This window comes from Bufo gargarizans, chromosome 5 (assembly GCF_014858855.1).
Source record: "Bufo gargarizans isolate SCDJY-AF-19 chromosome 5, ASM1485885v1, whole genome shotgun sequence".
Classification (NCBI taxonomy): Eukaryota; Metazoa; Chordata; class Amphibia; order Anura; family Bufonidae; genus Bufo; species Bufo gargarizans.
Genome location: NC_058084.1, coordinates 320,067,352 through 320,093,434, shown reverse-complemented (window position 1 = coordinate 320,093,434; position 26,083 = coordinate 320,067,352). Strand labels below are relative to the sequence as shown.

The 26,083-nt window shown below is 44.6% G+C and overlaps 1 protein-coding gene across 1 annotated transcript; it reads left to right on the top strand.

Moving 5' to 3' along the window:
* The first annotated feature begins 247 nt into the window (after window positions 1-247).
* Window positions 248-24,558, top strand: TXNDC5 (thioredoxin domain containing 5). The gene is made up of 10 exons (XM_044295042.1): window positions 248-498; window positions 3,874-4,023; window positions 6,101-6,209; window positions 8,055-8,151; window positions 8,386-8,501; window positions 10,640-10,726; window positions 12,804-12,929; window positions 13,424-13,506; window positions 13,635-13,764; window positions 23,853-24,558. The coding sequence occupies exons 1-10, from the start codon at window positions 320-322 to the stop codon at window positions 23,973-23,975; spliced, it is 1,200 nt and encodes a 399-aa protein (XP_044150977.1). The 5' UTR covers window positions 248-319; the 3' UTR covers window positions 23,976-24,558.
* The last annotated feature ends 1,525 nt before the right edge of the window (window positions 24,559-26,083 follow it).

The window sequence follows — 26,083 nt, the reverse complement described above, 5'->3', positions numbered from 1 at the left end:
TTAGATAACAGCCACCACTTCCTTCATGAGGTGAAGACATGACACTTCCTTCATGAGGTGAAGACATGACACTTCCTTCATGAGGTGAAGACATGACACTTCCTTCATGAGGTGAAGACACTTCCTCTCACACATATTTGCTTAATCCTTTTGTAATGCCTGTGAATAGAGAGACGTGGCTGTGGCAATACACCTGGCCCGCTGTGCCCCCTCCTTCTTTTCCCGCCCTGATAAGCCATCTTCCTCCTCCTCTGTCTGGTGTCTCCTCCTCTTCTCGTACGGGACCAGGCCGCAGACTGCAGTCTCCTCGCCCGGAAAGATGATGCCGAGCCGGTTCGTGGTTCTGTCATGGGTGCTGCTGGTCAGCGTGTCCGGGGAGATGGGGGAACTGCAGCAGGAGGAGGACGACGACCCCCACAACAAGCACCTCTATTCCGCCGACATGTTCAGCCATGCGATCAGCCAGGCGCCGCACTTCATCATGTTCTTCGCTCCCTGGTAATGCTATACCTGTGCCTGCTGCTTCTGTCATGGCCGCCCTTACACCCTTATTTCAGGGGGAACCTCAGCGTGGTGGTCTTTGTTCCTGAGGAAACCCTCTGCCATTCCTGTCAGGCAGTGTACACACTGGCTGCGGATAAGCCTAATCTGCTGGTATTTCTTATCGGTCAGTAAACAAGAGGCAGTGATTGTGCCCCTCTGAGGGCTCCCTGCCAGGTGGTGACTTTCCCTCCACTTAACCCGTTATCAGCCGCTCCCCTGTAGTTACTATCCAGTCTTCATGTATGTAAATGTGTATATGGCCCATATACGTGTAGTCTGGTCACTGCGGCCTTCGTGTGTGGGACAGGGACCCCGGTCTGTGGGTCTGGACATCACTAGTGGGAGTGTGGATCTGCTGACGTGGCTTCAGATTCCTGGGATTAGGTTACGTGTGCTCAGGGGGTTGTACTAGTCGGATGGGATGATGATTCAGTAGTACGCTGTGCATATGCCTGAGGAGCGGGAACATCTGCTGGCTTCATGGCGTGTTTTTTGTATGTTTTAAAAAAAAACATACAAAAAGTTGTAGTCCTCATTATATCCTGATTCGCACATCGGTTCAGGTCATATGTTAGTCGGCGCTGTTCACACTTGTGTTTGCTGTTTTCCGTCAGGTTTCTGATGCATTTCATAGGTCAGACTGGACTTGGATACTGTGCTACTGTCAGTTTTTTTTTTTTTTTTTACCCACATTTACTATCGTACTTTACAACAATTTTTTTTTTTTTTTTTTTATTTTTTTAACTAAGGGCTCTTTCACATCTGCGTTATTGTCTTCCGGCATAGAGTTCCGTCGTCGGGGCTCTATGCCGGAAGAATACTGATCAGGATTATCCTAATGCATTCTGAATGGACAGTCCGTCCTTCAGGATGCATCAGGATGTCTTCCGTTCCGGAACGGAACGTTTTTTGGCCGCAGCAAATACTGCAGCATGCTGCGCTTTTTGCTCCGGCCAAAAATCCGGAACACTTGCCGCAAGGCCGGATCCGGAATGAATGCCCATTGAAAGGCATTGATCCGGATCCGGCCTTAAGCTAAACGTCGTTTCGGCGCATTGCCGGATGCGACGTTTAGCTTTTTCTCAATGGTTACCATGGCTGCCGGGACGCTAAAGTCCTGGCAGCCATGGTAAAGTGTAGTGGGGAGCGGGGGAGCAGCATACTTACCATCCGTGCGGCTCCCGGGGCGCTCCAGAGTGACGTCAGGGCGCCCCAGGCGCATGGATGACGTGATCACATGGATCACATGATCCATGCGCATGGGGCGCTCTGACGTCACTCTGGAGCGCCCCGGGAGCCGCGCGGACTGTAAGTATACCGCTCCCCGCTCCCCACTACTACTATGGCAACCAGGACTTTAATAGCGTCCTGGGTGCCATAGTAACACTGAAAGCATTTTGAAGACGGATCCGTCTTCAAATGCTTTCAGTACACTTGCGTTTTTCCGGATCCGGCGTGTAATTCCGGCAAGTGGAGTACACGCCGGATCCGGACAACGCAAGTGTGAAAGAGGCCTAAGGCTACTTTCACACTAGTGTTTTGCGGATCCGTCATGGATCTGCAAAAAATGCTCCCGTTACCGTAATACAACCGCATGCATCTGTCATGAACGGATCTGTTTGTATTGTCTTCTATAGCTATGACGGATCCCTCATGAACACCACTGAAAGTCAATGGGGGACGGATCAGTTTTCTATTGTGTCAGAGAAAAAAGATCCGTCCCCATTGACTTACATTGTGTGTCAGGACGGATCAGTCTTGCTCCGCACCATGTGGTGGACAGAAAAACTCTGCAAGCAGCGGTTTGTTGTCCGCCTCCAGAGTGAAATGGTGACTGATCGGAGGCAAACTGATGCATTCTGAGCGGATCCTTTTCCATTCAGAATGGATTAGGTCAAAACTGATCCGTTTTGGACCCCTTGTGAGAGCCCATGACGGGTCTCAGAAACAGAAAGCCAAAACGCGAGTGTGAAAGTGGCCAAATCCACCTTATGTCTTGTTAGGTGAAGTGCACATAGGACTGAAACATTGTGGCTTTTTGTGTGCTGCAGAACGCAGTGTTTTTATACAGTCCCAGCAAATAAATGCAATTTTGCTGTTTGTACAGTGTTTTTACTGGCAAAGATTGGTGCGGATTCCACACCACAGATCAGGGTTACGTCTGCCCCACATAGCTGAGACTGCTGCGGTTTATAGCCATGACGGCACCAGGAAAGGACCTGTGACTTCTAGGTGTGGTGTCCAGACGGACCATGCAGGATACCGTGATGGGCGGACACTTTTGGCCCCATTTAGTGGCGCTAAACTGTGAGTGAGTCAGCGGCATGCACATTAAAACGAGAGGGGTTTCTGCTGTGGAATATGCAGCTGCTTCTGCCTGTGCATCATCCACTGTCTGAACAGGGATGTGACAGAGGACCTGTCGTCACTCCTACTCGTTTCAGTAACTAATTGGGCTCCCTGTGATGTAGAGATTCTGGCCTATCGTTTGTGTGTGTTTTTTTTCTTTCTTGTGGTTGTGTCATCTCGGACAATGTGGGCATATCACTAGGACAGATGCGGCACCTATCTTGTCACACATTTTCATGCGAATTAGGCAAGTTCAGGTGCCTATTCACACTTTGGAATCTGTACCACCATTCAGCACTTTGCGGCCGTTCTGTAAGCGCTGCCATCTCAGTGAGCCGGACAAAGAAATAAAGAACAAACAGCAGGTGGCGCTATACAGATACACTAAATGTTTAAAGGAGTTTTCTCATCTCAGACAATGGGGGCATATCGCTAGGAGTGAAGGAGTGCACAGCCGCCCTCCGTTCATTTCTATGGGCCAGCTGAAAATAGCCGAGCACTGGCTCGGATATTGCCATATGCTCCATAGAAATGTATGGGATCATGGGCAGCGCATGCGCAGCATGCTCCCATTCACTTCTATAGGAGAGGCGGGGATTAGCGCTTGGTGGTGGATGAAATCTGGGGTCCTCCAGCCACAGTGCTCCTCGCTCCATACTCTATATAGGTCCGGGTCCCACCGCTGGGACCATCGGACAAAGGGGGCGTATCCTAGCGATCTGCCCCCATTTGGGGATACCCCTTTAATGACATGCAATTACAAAAGTATTAAGATCCAGGTGATGGTTTGAAAACTGTAGAATATTTTTCATGGGACAACCCCTTAAATGTACTTCTTACAATGCCCTGGTCATATACTTGTCGTTGATACAGCTGGTGGGGATCATTGTGTAATATCGGGCACTTTGCCTCTTTATAACGGTTGCAGATTTTTCTCTTTATGTAAGTGCCTCTTTTATGAAATCCCATTCCTGATTGTAGGTGTGGGCACTGCCAGCGTCTGCAGCAAACCTGGAATGAACTGGGAGATAAGTACAACAACATGGAGAAGACTCCGCTTTATGTTGCCAAGGTGGACTGTACCGTGGAAAGCAAGATCTGCTCAGATAACGGTGTCCGTGGCTATCCCACGTAAGTAGTGTGCTTCCTTAAACAACCAAAATGATAGAACTCTACAGAAATGGCAATGTACAGATTTTGAAGCAGAGTATTTTCCATGTATAAGGTAGGGCTGCGCGATATGGGAATTTTTTGCGATTAGGGCGCTAAAAATTGCGATAACGGTATGTGATGCGATATTTTAAGGGAATTGTGCTAGAGGTCTATTTGCTTGGATTTTCAAGGCAAAAGTACACACAAATTACTGATAATGCTGAAATGTAGTTATGCTTAACTCAAGAACTGAAATGCACAGTGTTTTTCAAAATAAAACATCTTTTACTAAATTAAATAACACATTTGCATTACTGCAAAAGTACAAAATACAAAACTTGCCATTTTCTTAATAGCACTGCACAGAACAGATGAATAAAATAGAATAAATAGAAGAACATTTGTTCATTAAAATAACGACTTGCTTCCATACCCCCCCCCCCCCCCCCCCCCATATACTGTAACTGATGTATCGCCGGCACGCGCTGTGCGGCATAGCGGCCGGCGATACATCCGCGTCAACCACGTAAAAAGTCAACCATCGCTTTATAAGGCGCACTGCTAGTTTCTTATAAAGCGAAAAATTTGGTAATATAATTGCAGCATTTTTGGGTCGGCCAATTGGCGATTGCGATATGGCGATTAACTGTGATTGCTTTGGCGATATATTATGTAGGCCTAGTATAAGGTATTCCTATAATTTAAGGGTCCAGTCACACGTTCATAAAATGTGCAGAACGGGTGCGGACACATTCATTTTCAATGGGGCTGGAATGTGCTGTCTGCATTGGCGGATCCGCACTTCCGTTCTGCAAAAAAATAGAACGTGTCCTATTCTTGTCCGCAATTGCGAACAAGAAAAGGCATTTTCTATTATAGTGCCAGCGATGTGCAGTCTGCAAAATGCGGAATGCACACTGCCGGTATCCATGTTTTGCGGATCCGCAAAACACATAGACGTGTAAATGGACCCTTAGGCTCCATTCACACGTCCGCATCCGTTCTGCAATTTTGCAGAACGGGTGCGGACCCTTTCATTCTCTATGGGGATGGAATGGATGCAGAGAGCACACTATGTACTCTCCACATTTCCGGATCTTCTGGTTCGCAGCTCCGGGAAAAAAATAAATAGAACATGTCTGCAATTGCGGACAAGAATAGGCATTTCTATGGGGGTGCCAGCCAGTTGTATTGCCGATCCGCAATACACTACGGACGTGTGAATGGACCCTTAAACTGTAAGCTGAGTTTTACAGATGAGAACTGCATCCACAGCTTTAACGTAAGCTTTGGGGACCCTGTCATCTGGTTCGTGCTGCCTGACCCACAGACTGTATGACATCCCAGCGGGGCTCCTCATGACGGAGGGTTATGATTCCCTCTGAAATGCGGCAGCTTTTTTGAGCAAACAAATTGAGGAGGGCACATGGAGAAGAGCGCGCTTGCGGCTTCTACCCGCCCTGTAGGACAGCGAGAAGTGGCACCACAAACTCCTCTCCCATTCCCAGCTCATGTTTTCTGTGAAATACTGTATAATTTCAGAGTAAAATCTCTCTGATTGGGGCCCCTGTGAGGATTGCCTGTGGTTCAAGCCTCATGAACTTGCTGATTGCTTCCTTTTAACAAACTTTCATGGTAAGTATAGTTTACAGTGTCCGCTCTATATTGTGTCCTATCCACCAGCAGTGGTAATGGGAGGCAGCAGAAGTGCAGGTTCACACTCGGAGATACGACCCTCTTACAATCCAGTGTCAGCTGGTCTGGCAGATCATCAGCTGTGGGCTACAAGGGTCCAGAGGGCAGAATTTGTATTATTCAGTCTGACATTCCTCCTTTCCAAGAGATGAGCAGCATCTGAGGCGTCTTACAGTTGCTTTCTTGAAGGACCTAGAATGTTATTTAGAGATGGCAATAAAGGTTGAACATAGCGCCCCCTCCAGAGTTTTTCACTTTCTGCTAGCTCTTCTGATTCTCCCACCATGTCCTATCCTGTCTTTACTATGTAAGTAATTACCATGCAGTGACTAGTAATGCTTCCTCTCATTGTTCTCCCCAGTCTAAAACTGTTTAAACCGGGTCAAGAAGCTGTGAAGTACCAGGGAGCAAGAGATTTCCAGACTCTGGAGAACTGGATGCTCCAGACTGTAAATGAGGAGCCAGAAGAAGTGAGTGTTCAGGAAGCACATCCTTCCTGATGATGCTAAAGCCGTCACATCTCTCCTGTGTTATAGATATGCCCAAGGGCACCTGTCAGGAGGACCCTTACTTACTTTTTTTTTTTGTTCTTTGTACATAGAGCTTTAACTCCCTTAATACTGAATGCATTTTAATGTTAAAGGCCTTCTGCAGCTCTTTCTTACTGATGCTCTATCACCATTTGCTTGAGTGGGACTGAGCTGCACATAGGTTTTGTGACCAATGAGTGTAACATCACTGGACTGAGGCTCCAGCAGTCCCTATAGTGCTGCTGTGTCTTTAACATCAGGCCCCACTGATCAGATATTGACAACCTAACCCGAGGGGTCAATATCCCAGAAAACCCCTTTAAATGTTCAAATTTCCCAATTTAAAAAGTAACTAAACTTTTAATTAACGTTTTGATGAAGTGTCCTAATAATACTTCTTGTAATGTTCTTTATTAAAGGGGTTCTCTGGGAATTTAGAAAATGAAAATACTTATTACTTTATTATAAATATATTCTCAAATACCTTTTCATTATTTAGAATGGCTTGTTTTTGTCTGGGGAGCAATGATTAGGAGAAACAAAATGGCCGCTGTCCCATTAGTTCACACGCAACCTGTACTGATCACACATGAGGACAAGTCACTTTCTAACACTGAGGTAAAGAGTTTTCGCCGCCGCCATCATGGTCCTGAATACAGATAAGAACTTTAGCTGAATCTCTGGGGAATTTAGTTCATGAGAAGACATGATGTACAGAGAGGATGGACAGGACAGGCTGTGGTAATGTGAGGCTGTGGTAATGAAGACTGTAAACAAGTGCTGTTGCTCATTAGCCATACCTCACCCTCCTCTCATGTCTCCTCATCATCTCCATTCCCACAGAGATTCACTTGTATTCAGGATCATGATTCCCGACAAGCAGAGCAGAGAGGAGGATGAGGCGGCACTATGGCTCATTGTGGTGAAGCAACTTGTCCTCCTGTGTGATTAGGACAGGTTTTGTGTATACTAATAGGACGGTGGCCATTTTATTTCTCCTAATGATTGTTCCCCAGACAAAACAAGGCATTCTAAGTAATAAAAGGTATTTGTGAATATATTTATTATAAAATATTTTAAGTGTTTTCATTTTTTATCCCTGGAGAACCCCTTTTTAATGCATTTAGAATTTTTGAGATTCCCCCTCCCCTTCCTAAAGCGCACATTTCCCTGTGCACTTAAAGTACACTCTTGCCCGTACTCCATACGCTGCGGCCACATTCATAAACTGTACAGCCCTTACACCACTGAAAAGTAAGTCATCACATAAACTAAAAAATACTTGCCTCTCCTGCTCCAGCCGCCGCTCCTTACCTCCAGCGTTCTTCTTGCTGCCGTTGGCTATGCTATTTGCCCCATAAGACGCAGTGACATTTTCCGCCCACTTTTGGGGGTCGGGGGGGAGAAAAGTATGTGCAGCCATATTACGGCTTTGTTTAGTCAACAGTTGGAAAAAAAAAATAATATATATATATATATATATATATATATATATATATATATATTTATTCTTCTACACTTTTTGACAGGAAAAAAAAAATTGTGGCATGGTTCATCCAATTTTTTATGTATGCAGCTCTTCTCCCATAATGCATTGCTCCTAGGAGAGGATGTGTCCACACACATGGAGTGTGACTGTGCTTGTACAGCAGTTCACATTGGTTGTATGGCAGTGTTTTAGGGAAACCATAGTCATGGCCAGCGTTTGTTATTACGATTTCAATTGTACTACAATTATCTGGTGTTTCGAAGTTTGCTTTGAACTAATTCAAATTTTTTATAAAGGAACCAAACGTTGAACAAGAAGCTCCCAAACCTCCAGAAGCTAAGCAGGGCCTTTATGAGCTTGCCTCATCTAACTTCAAGGATCATGTAGCACAAGGTACAACTTTTTTTTTTTTTTTTTTTTTAGTTTTGGGTCTTGGTTTAACCATATACATAATGCATGTACAAAAAAAACTATACATAAAAACTGCATACTGTTAGAGAACTGGTTTTTGTTTTTATTCATGTCCACATAAGTTTACAATATCTTCACTATGTAGCCTGTATACATGTATACATACCTGTATATGGCATGCTGTTAATTTACTTGTCTTAACGTGTAACCTTGTAGGAAACCATTTCATCAAATTCTTTGCTCCTTGGTGTGGACACTGCAAATCCTTGGCCCCTGCATGGGAACAGCTGGCATCATCATATCAGGATTCTGATGCTGTCCAGATTGCTAAGGTACGTACAGAGGTGTCGTTATTTATCTGTGGAGGCGGAGAATATGCCACTGACATGCTGGTCACATATACAGCCTGTTGGTCTTGTATTGGCTTGATCCTTTGGCTTGATATGTATTTTACTCTGTACTCTGAGTGATTTAAACATTTTCCCACTAATAGAAATTGTGATGAAATAACAAAAATGGCCATACGTACCAGTTTAATCCTCTGCTCCTTCCAGGGCCACGCTCTTGTCCTCACTGCTGGTCTAAATGGCTCAGGGAAAACCCTTATTTTAGATTTGGTTTAACAACCTGTCCGGTTTAAATGAACACATATCAGATCTCAGGCACGTATTGTACAGTACAATGCTGTACATTACTTTGGAGTATGTGCTAAATGCCAACCAACAAATTAGTCACCATTTATTATGACTACTCGTGAGCGTTCATATCCTGCACTCCGAGTTCCTGCAGATGTGTCCTTGCTTTATTAAGATTATTCAGTATACAATTTTCCCTACAAAATATCTTGAAATAGACTCATTTTTGTGTTGAAGGTTGTCACCAGGGAAGATCAATGCAGCCTGAGGGTTGAGTCAGGTTATTTGAAGAAAAGAAAGGAGAAAAAAAAAAAAGTTTAAAACTTTAACAATTCAAGGAGTTGTCTGTTTTCTGTTATAAATGACCAACCCTCAGATTGGTGAGGATACCACTGCCGGCACATTCACTGATCAGCGCTGCATTGTTTTCAGTATCTTTGTGCACAATGTCTAGGTTGTAGTGGCAGAGTGTGCTAAGTACAGCTTTAATCTTCTGTTCAAGTCATTGGGACGAACCACTGTAATGGCACGGCACTGCCGCTACAATCTAGACAATATGCAGGTAAACGGTGAAGAAGATGCAGCACAAGACTCGCGGCCTTGTCAAGCAGCTGACACCCACTTATCTGATATCAATAACCTGTCCTGAGGATAGGTAATCAATCTTTTAAGAACAGACGACCCCCTTTAATTACTGTCCATATGTAATTAGAAGGCAGTCTTGTGGTAGGTAGGATTGATCACTGGACAAACATGTGGGCCTGCGTTCTGGTTGACAGCTGTGACCACTATTTACTGGCAGTTTAAAGCTGAGCTCACAAGTTTTTGCTGTATGTTTAACATTAGACATTTGAAAAAAATAAATAAAAATAGTACACATTTTTATTTTTTTAAATATTATAATTTTTTTTAAATAATGAAACTCTGTAGTCATCCATTGATGATATACTTTGTCTTAAGTTCAACGTATGTGAACCCTGTTCTCTTCAATCCTTGTCATCACTGGAGCACAGTGGCTGTCTGTCTCGGCCATTTGTCACATACATGTGGGGCAGAAGAGCACTACGTTGTCCCTACATCTCCACAACTACATAAGTCCATGAATATGCATGACACAGGAAGGAGCTTCTCATTCAGTTTCCATAGCGTCATATTTTCTATTAAGGCCGTTCTCCAGTTCAGACCGCACCATTATCCCCGCCAGATGTTCTTTAACACATGTAAAGATACTATCATCCCATTCTGCTTTTTTAGTTTCCTTCAAACCCATCCCCCAGTTCTGTAGATTCAGCATAAAAGTTACAGAAAGTCACCTGCCTACTGCTGAACAACGATATGTTGCTTTGGTAGAAGCTGGGAACCCAAGGGTGCTGCAGGGCCCTGTTACTGTGCAGGAGTATAGAGAAGAGCACTACTGCCGTCACCCCATTGGTGCCCCATGACACTATCGTGGAACATTGATTTGCCAAGGCAGCCGGTGCTTACTGTGTCTGTTAGGCCAGGGTACAGACAAATGGCTTTTCAGTTTGTCACTGATTACAGAGTATAGCACTAGAACCGTGACTGGCAGATCATATTTTGAAGTCTCGTTGTGGTAATAAAAATGTTTAATAAGGCCGTTATCTGATCCACAATATGAGTGATGTAAAAAACAATGCTGTGTGCAATGTGTGTGTTTTATTCTCTAAATGCAGCAATGTAAAAACTCAAGTAGGCTCATTAATAAAGGAGGTTAAATGGTCTAGTTATAAAAGTTCCACATTAATTATCTTTGTTTAAATTAACATAACTTGTGTGGTGTTATTTGGTATCTTGTTTTTCTTCACTCCGTGTAGGTGGACTGTACCCAGCATAGTGACCTGTGCTCTGACAATCAAGTCCGCGGCTATCCAACTTTGCTGTGGTTTAGAAATGGGGAAAAAGTGCGTAACAACTGACATTTTATTTATTCTAAAGTTCTGTTAAGGCCTCATGCACACGAACGTTGTTTGTTTCCGTGTTTTTATTTTTATTTTTTTCGGATAGGATGTGGACCCATTCATTTCAATGGGCCTGCAAAAAACATGTACAGCACACCGTGTGTAGTTTGCGGACAAGTATAGGCATTATTACAATGGATCCGCAAAAAAAGATGCCATACGGATGGTTTAAAAAAATATATATCTATCTCTATTATTTTTTTTTTTTTTTTATTATTATTATTTTTGTCCCATTCTGGGACTTCAACTTTTGGGGGTATGATCCCCTTTACAATGCATGACAATACTTCTGTATTGGGATGCATTGGCTGTAAGTGTATTACCAGTGTAAGGCTGGTTTCACACGGGCGTTGCGGAAAAATGTGCGGGTGCGTTGCGGAAACACCCGCGATTTTTCCGCGCGAGTGCAAAACATTGTCATGCGTTTTGCACTCGCGTGAGAAAAATCGCGCATGTTTGGTACCCAAACCCGAACTTCTTCACAGCAGTTCGGGCTTGGGATTGATGTTCTGAAGATTCTATTATTTTCCCTTATAACATGGTTATAAGGGAAAATAATAGCATTCTGAATACAGAATGCTTAGTATAATAGTGCTGGAAGGGTTAAAAAAAAATAAAAACGTTAACTCACCTTATCCCCAAGATCGTGTAGTTCCCGGTCGGTCTCTTCTCTAGCTGTGGGCTTGGGCTGAATGACCTTTGGTGATGTCAGATCACATGCTCCAATCACATGGTCCATCACCATGGTGATGGAGCATGTGATCTGACATCACCAAAGGTCCTTTAGCCACAGCTAAAGAAGAGACCGACCGGGAACTAGGCGATCATGGGGATAAGGTGAGTTAACTTTTTTATTTTTTTTAACCCTCCCAGCACCATTATACTAAGCATTCTGTAGTCGGAATGCTATTATTTTCCCTTATAACCATGTTATAAGGGAAAATAATACAGTGAATAGACTGTCACCTAGAACCCATGCGTGAAAATCGCACCGCATCCGCACTTGCTTGCGGATGCTTGCGATTTTCACGCAACCCCATTCATTTCTATGGGGCCTGCGTTACGTGAAAAACGCAGAATATAGAACATGCTGCGATTTTCACGCAACGCATAAGTGATGCGTGAAAATCACCGCTCATGTGAACAGCCCCATAGAAATGAATGGGTCAGGATTCAGTGCGGGTGTAGTGCGTTCAACTCACGCATCGCACCCGCACGGAAATCTCGCCCGTGTGAAAGGGGCCTAATACACTTACAGCTTCCTGCCTGTGAGATCCAGGGGGCTGGATCTCACAGGCTCTACCAGAATGCAGCCACGATGCTTAAGGAAGGCATCAGGCTGCCGTCTCCGCCATCAGGTCGTGGTCATAGCAGCCGGGGACCCAATGGCCACCCTGCACACGTCTGAAGTCTGCATGTGCCGTGGTCAGCGCTGACCGCGGCCGTGCAGGGGTTAATGCGCCGGCATTGGTGATGCCAGCGCATACAGCAGGGGTCTGGCTACCTGTGACTGCCAGACCCCTGACGCAGATCGGGCGGGCGCAGCTCCTGCACCCGCCTGATCGGCGTGCCGTACATGTACGGCGCTGTGTGTTAAGAGGTTAACAATTAAAGGTCTTGTCTGGCCTCATGGTATTAATGACCTACCCTAAGGATAGGTCAGATCGATGGGGGTAGCACTGCTGGGAGAGAGAGCTGCAGCAGAATGGACATGCTCTCTGAGCTGCCACATTAAGAGATCTAGCATAGCAATTGGAGCAGTGAGCTTAGAGATCTCTGGATACATGTGAGGTACTGGGCTGCTTCTAGCTTTTTAAGAGGGGTTTGTCATCTACTATGTCTCATTTTCATTTTTTACATCAGTCAGGGCCCTTTTAAGAGGGCAATTTCAGCATATCCGTTTCCTTGATATGTCACATGATGAGGACTGCAAACCTGCTATACTCTTATTTTGTTTCTCTTAATGAGGGCACTAAACTATGATGAGGACTATGTTGTTTACCACGCACTTCTGTTATAGGTGGATCAATACAAGGGAAAGAGAGACTTGGATTCCATGAAAGAATATGCCGAAAGTCAACTGAAAACTGTGGACGGAAAGGAAGCTGATATCCCAGCACAGACTGAAGAGCCAGCAGCCGCAGAGGTGTGTACGTGCGGACAGAGATCCCTGGGTTTCCCTACAGCAAACAATGTGCCCGTTGTGATTGAAGGATACTCGTGCCATCCTCTGACCTGGCTGATTAGCTTTGCTGGATATGATGACTGGCTAATTATTGGATGGAAACCAATAGGTGTCAAAGCTATAACTTCAATAATATTGGTTATTATTTTTGTAGTCTTCATTCCACGTTTAGTTCTCAGCTACTGCTATTACTAATCTGCTGACAGCCATATAAATCTATTGGCGCTTTATAAGTGCAGCCAATTAAATTCACAGGAGTTGAAGAGTGAAAACTGATGAAACGTTACAGTTCTTTGGCAGTTTTAGTAAATACACAGCAACTTTACGCCGCAGTGACTGAAAAAGGGTACATTTAGTTTGTGTAATGGAGGGAATACCTGACACGGCTCATTAAGACATGAAGTGTAAATCCACGTAGGTGCTCATGAAAAACATTTTGTTTTTGTCTCTTCCAGTCCAAAGTCCTGTCTCTTACTGAAAGTGACTTTGACCAGACTGTCGCCACAGGCGTTACTTTCATTAAATTCTATGCACCGTGGTGAGTATTTTGGCTGTGAATTGTGGGGTGTTGAAAGTAGGTTCCCCAGATTGTCTGGGTCTACTTTCTTTTCATTAAGGTTTTATATAAAGTGACTTTTATTTTTTCCCCCTCTTCTTCACATCAAGGTGCGGACACTGTAAACATCTTGCCCCTATATGGGAGGATCTTTCTAAAAAGGACTTTCCGGGTTTGAGTGATGTGAAGATCGCCAAAGTTGACTGCACTGCAGAAAGATCCCTGTGTAATAGATTCTCAGTAAGTACAGCTCCGTATTAAAGGAGTTCTCCAGGATTTAACAATTTGACCTATTCCTTGGATAAGTCACCAATTGCAGATAGGTGGGACCGACACCCCACCCCCTATTGTTCAGCTGTTTGTGATTTAGCTCAGGTGCCAGAACTACACAGCTCATCCACTGTGTAGTGGACAGAGCTGCTGCCATTGACTTTAATAGGCGTTGTGCTACAATAATCGGCTCTGTCCACTACACAGTGGACAGAGGTCTGTAGTTCCAATGCAGCTGACTGGAGGATGTGCGTGGTGTTGGACCGCCACTGATCTGATATTGATGACCTTTTCAAAGTATAGGTTATCAATTGTTAAATCGTGTAGAACCCTTTTTAACCTAAAATGTGAACTGCGAAAACTGAACTTTTCACGGATGCGTTTTTCCGTATGGCATATACAGTAATTGCATAGAACAAATTAGGCTGGGCATAACATCTTCAATAGATCGTTCCGTTTTTTTTTTGCGGAACCGACGAGAGCATCCCCCCCCCCCCCCCCCTTTTTTTTATTTGCAAACCCATTGACTTTAATGGAGCCACGGAACATGATTTGCGGCCAAATATAGGACATGTTCTATCTTTGAATGGAGATATGGAAACACTGAAATGGAATGCATACGGCGTACAAAAAACATAATGGTAAATTATTGATTCCCTTGAATAGTCCTAATTGAATGGAAAAATTGCCTGTGCATCTGCCTCCCGTGCTTTCTTGGGAGACAGAAGGCTGGGCAGGAGTCTTAGGAGTTAAAATTACATTTATATTCCCCATTTCTATGAAATCTAATGCTCCGTTACATTCACTGACCTGCGATCCCTGTGATGATAATTCATGAAACAGCAACCGCCTCACTGCGCACAGTGCTTCTACTTCTGGCGGTTGCTTCATGAATTATTATCGCAGGTCAGTGAATGTAACGGAGCATTAGATTGCATAGAGAGGGGGAATATAAATGTAATTTTAACTCCTAAGACTCCTGTGCCCAGCCTTCTGTCTCCCAGGGAAGCACAGCCAGTCTCCCCTTTTCTAATAGGAGCCGCATGGCCCTTGCAACGCTCATTTGAAGAGTGCTGCCAAGGGCCATTTCAGCCCCAGTTTTCTACCAAAAATAAATGTTTTGGCTAAATAAAGTCTATTGCAAAATTGTTACGTATCACTTGCCCTCCACTTTAGCAAAAAAATTATAATAAATATGACAGTGATCCTTTAGAAACATAACTTTCACTAATAGTCATTAAAATATTTCAACACCATAGCGACATGCAACAATTATAGAACACTTGTGTGCTGTGCGCCAACTGGCTACAACATTACTGACTACATCACTAGGCAGGTTGGGACAACCTGGGGGAGGGAAAAATTGAACAATCTCACCAATCCAGACGCGATGGGTGGTTGCTTCGACAAAGGCCCCTAGGTTGCCATAAGTACCAGCTCCGGTGCGTGGTGTACCACCAAGTGGAAGATGGGAGTTCTCCAATGCGTCGTATATGCAAGGCAGGGTAGCTCTTGAATTTCTATGCAGAGGTGACAGCAGGAACAGCTCTCCCTAAATTGCCCTAGAAGGGGAACGGGGCTGAGACAACCCTACCTACCTACCTATGCAAAGCATCTGCCCCGAGAGCGGCGACACCCCCCAAACCCCCCCCCCCCCCCCCCCTTTCCCGCTCAGATACCAGTCCCTAGGCCCGGGAAGAATCCCTAGTGCACCCTAGAAAGAAGTTCCCGGTGTGCCACGTTTTCGTTGCAGTAACTAATCAGGGGATACGCCGTCTAGGTTAGAAAAGCTGAATACACTAATAGCTGCATACACCATTATCTGGGTAAATAAGCTGGGTACATAACTTGCTGGATAAACATATGCTAGTTGCTGAATATAGAGGTAGCTAAATACACATTGGCTGATTACATAATAGCTAAACTTTGAATATTTAAAGTGGATAACTCCAACTATGAATCAGGAGACAGGGATTACCACCAATGTAAAACGATGTCCCATACTGAAAATGCAAGTGATCAGGAAAAATCCCTAAGGGGCCCTATAGTGATAAAGGACTTCAAGGTAATTACAAACTACAGTAGCCTAACTACCAGTGGGCAGGGCTGCATGACTACGCGTCCATTCTGACGCTCGGTGTCTCGGTAAAAGGCGCTGCTTCGCGCCCTTAAATGCAAAATCTGTGTGACTAGTCAGGTGACTCGATCATGTGATGCCGGAACCGCGCCCCCAGGCTCGCCGATGTGTCACGTCATGCGCTCCATGGAACGCAGGCGGCGATCACATGATGTGGAAGTAGAACAGTGGGGACAGCGGCAGTGCCGCTCTGCAGTTGGAAATGCCTGATCAAAGGAATGGATATTCCGGCTGGGGAGACAAGGCATCGATGACTGATGTCAGTTGGTATACAACAAAAGTTCAAAGAAAAGGGCATTTAATCAGGTTGAACCTATCAAAATTCAGTGAGACCCAACTCGAGAAACTGGGTTTCAATCTTGCTCAATGGATGGGCTGACAGATTGGGGTGGAGCCCGACTGCAAAGGGGGAAGTGTACTCAGCTTTTCTAACCTAGACGACGTTTCCCCTGATGAGTTACTGCAGCGAAACGTGGCACGTCGGGAACTTCTTTCTAGGGTGCACTAGGGATTCTGCCCAAGCCTAGGGACAGGTATCCGGGCAGGGTCGCCCTTTCTGGGGCGGGTGCTCTGCATAAGTAGGTAGGGTTGTCTCAGCCCCCTTCCCCGGCAATTTAGGGAGAGCTGTTCCTGCTGCCACCTCTGCATAGAAATTCAAGAGCCTCGCATATATGACGCATTGGAGAACTCCTATCTTCTGCTTGGCGGTACATTGATCACGCATTGGAGCTGATACTGATGGCAACCTAGGGGCCTCCGAAGCAACCACTCATCGCGTCTGGATTGGTGAGATTGTTCAAATTATTATTTTTTCCTTCCCCAGGTTGTATCCCATGGTCCCAACCTGCCTGGTGACGTATTCAGTAATGTTGTAGCCAATTGGCGCACAGCACACAAGTGTTCTATAATTGTTGTATGTCTCTATGGTGTTTGAAATATTTTAACGACTATTAGTAAAAGTTATGTTTTAAGATTCCCCCACCTCCAATTACTGGAGATCTCTCAGATTTTTCTGCTGTTATTGCGAGTATTGTAGGGAGAAGATGCTAATCTCCTCTGGTCTCGTGTTATTGTTCATAGCTTTTAAGCATCTTGAGCAGTGTTCTGAGAATCCTCTCTGTGCAAGCCATCACCTCCTCAGAGATCATTAAAAATATTGAAAAGTTGCTCAGATCTCTCATGGAAATGAATTATGACAGTCAGCACGTTAGTCTCTTCCTATCAATGTTACAAAATCATGAAGTTGCAACACTACTCTCTTTAATACTAGCAATCATTATTTGAGTAATAAAATTTTGTGCAGCTTCAACTTTAGTGCTTTAAAATTTCACAATTCTTAAAGAGGTTATCCAAGACTGTAAAAATCTCCTGCATATGCCCAAGCCATTCAGTGAATATACAGTTGCAAGAAAAAGTATGTGAACCCTTTTGGAATGATATGAATTTCTGCACAAATTGGTCATAAAATATGATCTGATCTTCATCTAAGTCACAACAATGGACAATCACAGTCTGCTGAAACTAATAACGCACACAGAATTAAATGTTACCATGTCTTTATTGAACACACAATGTAAACATTCACAGTTCAGGTGGAAAAAGTATGTGAACCCCTAGACTAATGACATCTCCAAGAGCTAATTGGAGTGAGGTGTCAGCCAACTGGTGTCCAATCAATGAAATTGGAGGTGTTGGTTACAGCTGCCCTGCCCTATAAAAAAAACACACCAGTTCTGGATTTGCTTTTCACAAGAAGCATTGCCTGATGTGAATGATGCCTCGCACAAAAGAGCTCTCAGAAGACCAACGATTAAGAATTGTTGACTTGCATAAAGCTGGAAAGGATTATAAAAGTATCTCCAAAAGCCTTGCTGTTCATCAGTCCACGGTAAGACAAATTGTCTATAAATGGAGAAAGCACTGCTGCAACGCTCCCTAGGAGTGGCCATCCTGTAAAGATGACTGCAAGAGCACAGCGCAGACTTCTCAGTGAGGTGAAGAAGAATCCTTAAGTGTCAGCTAAAGACTTACAAAAGTCTCTGGCATATGCTAACAGTCGGTGAATCTACGATACGTAAAACACTAAACAAGAATGGCTTTCATGGGAGGATACCACAGAGGAAGCCACTGCTGATCTGCAACTATAGGAAACATTTGGTTGAAGTTATTACTGCCAAAGGAGGTTCAGCCAGTTATTAAATCCAAGGGTTCACATACTTTTTACACCTGCACTGTGAATGTTCACATGGTGTGTTCAATAAAAACATGGTAACATTTACCGTATTTTTTCGCCCTATAAGACGCACCGGCCCATAAGACGCACCTAGGTTTTTGAGGAGGAAAATAAGAAAAAAAATATTTTGAACCAAAAGGTGTGCTTTTAGTGGGTTTTGAACTAATTGTGGTCTGTGGATGGCACTGTTATGGGGGATCTGCGGGTGGCTCTTATTGGGCTCTCTGGATGGATGGCACTGTTATGGGGATCTGTGGATGACACATATATAGCATCTTATGCTATGTGTCATCCACAGATCCCCTCCATAAGTGTCCCTGTAGTGAATGACCTTCAATACACGGGGTGGGGGTCGCATCTGCGTTTATAACGACAGCGGGGCCCATGCAGTGACTGTATTCTACTACACGGGCCCCGCTCACTGTATAATCGTAACTCTAATAGTTAATTGTTATGTATATAATCGCATAATCAGCGCTATGTTTTACGGTACTTACAACTACAAGCGTTCGGTAGCAGGGGGGAGGCAGGTCGGGAGGACAGGCGCTGGCAGCGTGAGTTATACGTCATGCGCCCACGCCGCCTGCTTCATTCATAAAGTGGGCGGCGCAGGCGCGTGACGTATGGCTCACGCTGCCAGCGCCTGTCCTCCCGGCCTGCCTCCTCCCTCCTTTCTGCTACCTACCGAGCGGCGAGCGCTTGTAGTTGTAAGTAATACACAGCGCTGATTATGCGATTATATACATAACAATTAACTATTAGAGATACGATTATACAGTGAGCGGGGCACGTGTAGTAGAATACAGTCACTGCACGGGCCCCGCTGTCATTATAAAAGCAGATGCCGGCCCCCAGCCCCTCCTCCCTCACAGCTGATACACCCGCCGCCCGGCATCGCGGCGGTGTATCATTGAAAACTCTGCAAAATCAGCAGCATTCGCCCCATAAGACGCACTGCTATTTTTTCCCCCCCACTTTTGGAGGGGAAAAGGTGCGTCTTATAGGGCGAAAAATACGGTAATTCTTTGTGTGTTATTAGTTTTAAGCAGACTGTGATTGTCTATTGTGACTTAGATGAAGATCAGATCACATTTTATGACCAATTTGTGCAGAAATCCATATCATTCCAAAGGGTTCACATAGTTTTTCTTGCAGCTGTACTTGCCTGGCTCCTGCACCGCCACTGTTTTCATCAGCACATGTTTTGCTCTCTGCTTGACGAAACTAAGCCAAACGGATCTGTCCTGGCACACAATGTAAGTCAGTGGGGACGGATCAGTTTTCTCTGGCACCATGGAAAACTGATCCGTCTCCCATTGACGTTCAATGGCGTTCAAGACGGATCCGTCTTGGCTATGTTACAGATGATACAAACTGATGCATGCAGTTGTATTGTAACCGATCCGTTTTTGCAGATCCATGACTGACCAGCCCAAAACGCAAGTGTAAAAGTAGCCTTAGTTGTAGGCTTTTTAGGAACCATTTTGGGGTATATATTGCGTATTAAATAACTTTTTTTTAATCTTTCCCCCTAAATTTTTTTTGTTTTGTTTTCGTTCTCTTCTCCTCCTGACTGACGGGGGGGGGGGGGGGGGGGGCCTGATTTATCTGCTCATATCTCTGGTTCGATACCAGCTAGAGATATGAGCTTTGTATTGTCCAGCTTTCAGACAGTAAATGCCAGAATGACAGCAATATCTTCAAACGGGATGATATCGCTGATATAAATCGGGATAGTGTAAATGCAGGTTTTACCCGCAATTATTCCTGACTCATTTTTTAGCAGTGATCTCTCCTCTGTTGCTTGGACTTTAGCTGTTATTTTGTGTGAGCTAGAATGCCAGGTTTCAAACAAGACCAGTTGCATGTTTCTAGCTGCTACCATTCAGGAGGCATCTGCATCTAAAGCAGCCCTCCCCTGCCACAGTTGGCTACTTTTCCCACTACCCGAGCTGGACTCAGGCAAAACCATTATAGGTGGTTAAGATCTGTAACGGGTAAAAAAAAAAAATCTTATTTACATGCGCAGGTAGAAAACCCTTACAGCCCTTTTCATTCTAAATGAACATCCAGTGCAGCCATTCCTCTGATAGGCCAAGTTTACCCTTTGGTTATTTGGTCAGTTATTGTGGAGCCTACTTGGATCAGGTGTAATGTAAAGATTTGCACCTATTCTGTGTTTTTTGATCTGCACCTGGATTTGGCTCATAACTAAAGTGTGAACTCTTAGTGATGTTAGTAGAGAATACTGATGTACATTTTACCTTCCCTAATACACAAACTGTCAGCTAGAAGTTCAGCCTGTTTACTCACAAAGGACTATCGAGAGTTAAGATTGTTCTGGTAGATGCAAATAGGCCACCAGGGTTCAACGCTGAGACTTTCAGCAAGCTAGAGCTCCGTGCTCTTGAAGTGAATGTAGTGACTGGTTAAGGATGTGCACAGCTGCTCCATTCATCCCTGTTTTGGGACATCTTTTTAACTTACTATTTTTTTTATTTTATTTTTGTCAGTGAAGTTTTAATGGCACCATTTTTGGTGTACACAACTTATTGATTAACTTTTTGTTAAAGAGATTTCCCAAGTTTTTAGTGATGACCAATCATCTGGATAGGTCATAAATATCTTATTGATAGGGGGTCTGACACTCGGGACCCCCGCCGATCAGATGTTTGTGAAGACACTGGAGCTCACAGTAGTGTTGCGGCCTTCTCTCAGCTTTCACTAGGCCATGTGACGTCACATGGTCTAGGTGCAACTCTGTCCCATTGAAGCGAATGGGGGCTGAGCTGTGATACCAAGCACAGCTTCTTTAAAATGGACTGCGCTGTGCTTGGTGAGCTTAGAAGGCCGCGGCCCCCTCATGGGAACGCCGGTGCCTTCTCACAGTGGATCAGTGGAGGTCCTGGTTGTTGGACCTCTGCTATATCGCAGAAAACCCATAACACTTTTTGATTGCACTGTGTGTTTTTTTTTTTTTTTTTTGTCCCCCCCCCCCCCCCCCCCCCCCCCCAAAAAAAAAATCTTTTGAATGCTGCCTTAATACTCTGTACCCTGTAGTATACTGTTAGCACTAGACTGACAGTTGTCCAGCAGGCTGCGCCAGTGCACATCATGATGGGGATACACTGCAGGCAGGCCTGGGGACTTTATTAGCCGCTTCAAAGACAAAGGAACTGAAGTAGCCGCCAGGCACGGATTGGCCATAGACCTTACACGGAAATGTCCGATGGGCCAATGCCCAGAGGGCCGCCAGAGCCCTCCTTATGGCCGGCCAGTGGAAGTTTTTTTTTTTTTTTTTTTTTTTTTTTTAGGGTTGTATTTTGTGCTGCTGGCAGTGTTTTGTGATGGACTGTGGTACTTTGCTCTATTGGGGTGGTATAATGTGCCACACAGTATGGTATTGCTGGCTCTGCCTTCCATCAATTGAACCCAACTAAAAAAAAAAAAAATTTATTTTTTTACCAGGGTCACTTTAAGTTCCAAGTCTGCCCCTGGTAGCCGCTCATGACAACCATCAAGGTGCTGCCTCTATTTCAGAGTATTTTTTGGAAAGACAAACTGACGTGATTGGTTGCCATGAACAGCTATATCCATTGGTAAAAAGGAATTTAGCCCTCAACTATGGAAATGCTACTAACAAAGGGATCTGCGCTGCATTTTTTAAGCCTAGACCTCACACTTGATTAAAAGCAATGAAAATATTTTAAACACGACAATTACTTTCATCGACACTTGTGTGCATTCTTCTAGCCCAAATGCATGTTTGAATAGGAACTGAGCACCCATCATCCTATTGGTGGTGGTCCTGGGCAGGTGGTATGTTTACTGTAAAACAAATTTGCCGAGGACTATATAACTAAAAATGGATAACTTTCCCCAAACATGCAGGGAGCCTGGCTTAAAGGGGTTATCTGATGATTCATGTAAAAAATGAAATAAGACATCCTCTTTCTAACCAGCCCTCTACCTCAAGTCTTGAGACTTCTCTATTCATTACTTTAATTGATCTGCTACATTTATTTCAAGCTGACAGCTCAGAGGCCATGCCCTTTCTGGGAGGGGTGTGTCCGGTTGCAGTCCAATAGACAACATTTTTATCATTCAGTTATAAAAAAAAAAAAAATGTGCAGGTCCTGGTTTGAAAAGTAGAATATATTACAGTGTGCTGTCCGCATTTGTGGAGCACGGCTCCGATCTTCCGGTCTGCAGCTCCGCAAAAGATAGAACATGTCCTATTCTTGTCCGCAGCAGAATAGGCATTTCTTTAGGGGGTGCCGGCCAGGTGTTGCGGGTCCGCAACACACCACGGACGTGTGAATGGACCCTTGCACACAATCTCTGTCTGATCTCTTACAAACCATTTTTTTAATCAAAAAAAATATAATTCCATATTATACATTAGCTCAAAAGCTTGTCAGCTAGTAGACTTATAATCTTTGCTTTTGTCTCCCATAAAACATGACCAACCCCCACCCACCAGCACTGATGCAGATATTTTTCCATTACAGCTGTACTCCCAGTTGTGTATAAACCTTACATTATGTATCTGTATAGATGCATATACAGCTCAGCTACATGTGGCTACTCAAGTCCCCTAACATCACTTTGGCTGAATGGCTTCCTATATAGCTCTGCTACATTTTTTTTCTACTCCCCCGCTAGCACTGTGTCTGTCTGAAAAGCTTCATATACAGCTTTGCTACATCTGTCTGTTTATCTCTTCAACCAGCACTGTGGCTGAACAGTCTCATATACAGCTCTGCTACATCTGTTTCTCTCTTCCATCTCCATATACTTACATGCGCTGTGGCTGCCCGACGCTCCTTCTTGTAACTCACTGGTCTGTGCGACGCATTACTTATAGCAATGCGCCGCACAGACATGTGACGAGTTACAAAAAGGAGCGCCAGCCACAGCGCATGTAAGAATATTGCTGCAGAGTAACTGACCATGGCAGCCAGGACTTCAGTAGTGTCCTGGCTGCCATGGTAACCGATCGGAGCCCCAGCATTACACTGCTGGGACTCCGATCGGAACTGCGACTGCCCCAATGACTGAGGGGTGGGGGGCACACTGCCCACCAATGTTTTCGCCACAAGAATTTTATTTATACTCTGCCATTCTGAAATTGAAGGAGGGGGAGGGGGGGGGGGGCACATTTATACACAGCAGTGCAGCCTCTATCTCCTCACCATTCACTGAGGAGATCCGGGCTGAACTCTGAAAGCCCGGACAGCTCCCCTCCTTCGCTAATTCTACACTATTCTCCCGAACTGTTCGGGCGGCCGATGCGCTGAACTAGAATTATTTGTGCCGCGTTTAGAATGGAGTCGCGCATGTGCAGCTCTGTTTCGGACAAGGCACAAAGGAATATAGATGTGCGCGGTCACCCGAAGCCGTGCTTGCAAGGGAGGCTGGTCACTGGATCCCCAGAGTTCTTCTGCGCAAGCGCGGCCCATGGATGCGGCAGGCGAGTGGTGACCGTTTCCATGGGCAGCAAAAATAAACAATCGAATTGGAGGCTTCAAATATAAAGCGAACTTTTTATTTATTTTTTTTTTTTTTTTTTTTTTTAAGCAATATATTTAGCCAAATGTTCCTTGGGGGTTATATAATTTAATAAAAATATGATCATTAAGATAGGAATACCCCTTTTAATTGTACTTGATTTTCTTTCTTTAACAGGTACGTGGATATCCATCTTTATTACTTTTCCGTGCTGGGGACAAAATTGGGGAACATGAAGGAGCCAGAGACCTGGACACATTACAAAGCTTTGTCCTGCGCCACTCCAGAGATGAACTATAAATCTGTCCTAAACCCTATGGGTTTGTGCTAATTTATGGGCCAAATGATAACTGAATTATTTACATGCAGTACTATATGGCTAGGGCTCCATAGTGGCATAAGATGGCCTGCAACTCCTAACATGTGTGAACTTTGTGACACGTGACACCATGTAGCCCTATGCCTGTATTGACAGTTTGTCTTCTCAGTGTTTTGTGCAACAGGCCCTATCCTGAAGAAGGAGGCCCTTTAAAACTTGTCTTTCAGAAGTTCCACAAAGACACCTCAGGATGGACGTTTTACCACTAGTTGTTGGTTTATACACCTTTTTGTGCACCAGTTTTTTACCATTATGATAATATTTCTTCCCATTGTTAAATCAGATGTGAAGTGCCTTACTTCCTAGGTGGGTGAGGGATACTGGGTATGTGATTCCCTCCTCTTGTCTCCTTAATCGTGTAGCAAATGCAGTATGGTTTCCATTATATACAAATGTGACACTGTTTTTTGATTTCCAGCAAGGGGATGGGGGCGGATTAAATGATGTCTTGTGTACTGTTCATCCCAGCTGCTGCACCAATAAAAGTGGCTATAATGGACAAAATTCACTGTTTTGGTTCTTTGTGCATGAAGCGACAATCTGCTAGCACTAGTGCTGGGTATAATTTGGTTTTCTGTCAGTAGGTCAGGCTTTTTATATACTAGAATATCTGATCTGGTTTGAATATTCAAGTATCCAAAAATATGAAGAAGCATGGTGTTCCACTCTGAGCACAGAGGGGTACAGCCAAGTTACCGAGACAGACATTCTAATAAGGATTTAACTTAAGTCGTTTTTAATCAGGGGTTTTTTTTTGTTTTTTTTATGGTGACCGCTTTGCTAGGCTGCAGGGGATGTATGGAGCATCCATACATTATGGGTATTGGCTGTATAATAAAGCTGACACCAGCCAACAGTGTCCACGATCAATAATGATGCCAATCCCTGACGTTTACTTTCTTGTCAATAGCCACAACAGCATCTGTGAGGTTTAAAGGGATTCTGTCACCAGGTTTCACCCCTGTCAGCTAAACATATGCTGATGTTCAGGGCCTCATCACGATTCCTAATGTGGGCTCCTAAATGTGATCTGTAGCCTTATTTTGCTAAAAAAAAAAACAGCTTTTACTAACCTGTCATTCAAAGAAATAAGCTGCCCAAGGAAATGTCAAGGGATCCAAGCTGCCGGCCGCACCCGCCGCCGTTCGTGCCCAGCGCCGCCTTTTCAGACTTCTGCACTGCCTCCTAATCCTCTGTGCCGCCTCTCGCTCTCCCTCCCCCTCCTCCTGCTGTAAGATCTCGCGCATACAGGGGTTGAGCGAAGTGCCGGCGCATGCGCACTTCGCTGTAAGAAACCTCACACTTGTGCGTGGTAAGGCATTCGGCGCTGTGATGGCCGTACGCGGCCACTTGAACGCCGGAAAGATATCAAGTCAACCCCGCCTACAGTGGGGGCGTGTGTTAGCGCTCGGCCGAATCAGAGAAAGGTGCGTCATCTGACATTCACCCTTGATCCGCCCAGTGCTCTCATCGTGACACATGCCTCCAAATAGCACAGCAAGTGCTTGTATGAAGGGGAATCGAAGATCGCGGCTTACAATCTGCCACCTAAACGCCTCGTTCTGGTGTCAACATAACAAGGGATCCGAAGTTGGTGACATAGCGGTGTGTATATGCATCCAATTCAGAGCCGTACACCGGGAAAGCATGGACAAAAGCAGTGACATAAATAAAAGCGCAGACAACAGAGGGGTAGATGCATAGTCCAAAAGCGATTGGACAAGATGTTACCATTAAATAACCCCCCTGAACTTATCAAGCATTTCCATATCAAGGGAACAATCATAGAAATGCAACAAGCATTAAAGCTTACAGGGGTGCCCGTTATGATCAACATATATATGCACATGAGGGCAGAGAAAACATCCAAATTATTGGATGCCTGTAACTCAAATGAAGCATGAATACGAAATTGCTTCATTTAACCCATTAGGCTGGATGGTTTGCAATCTAAAGATCCACATAGCTTCCTTTTTTGATGCAGTGGGGTATCTATGTCTCCACCACTTGTGGATCTTTTGTGCATCAC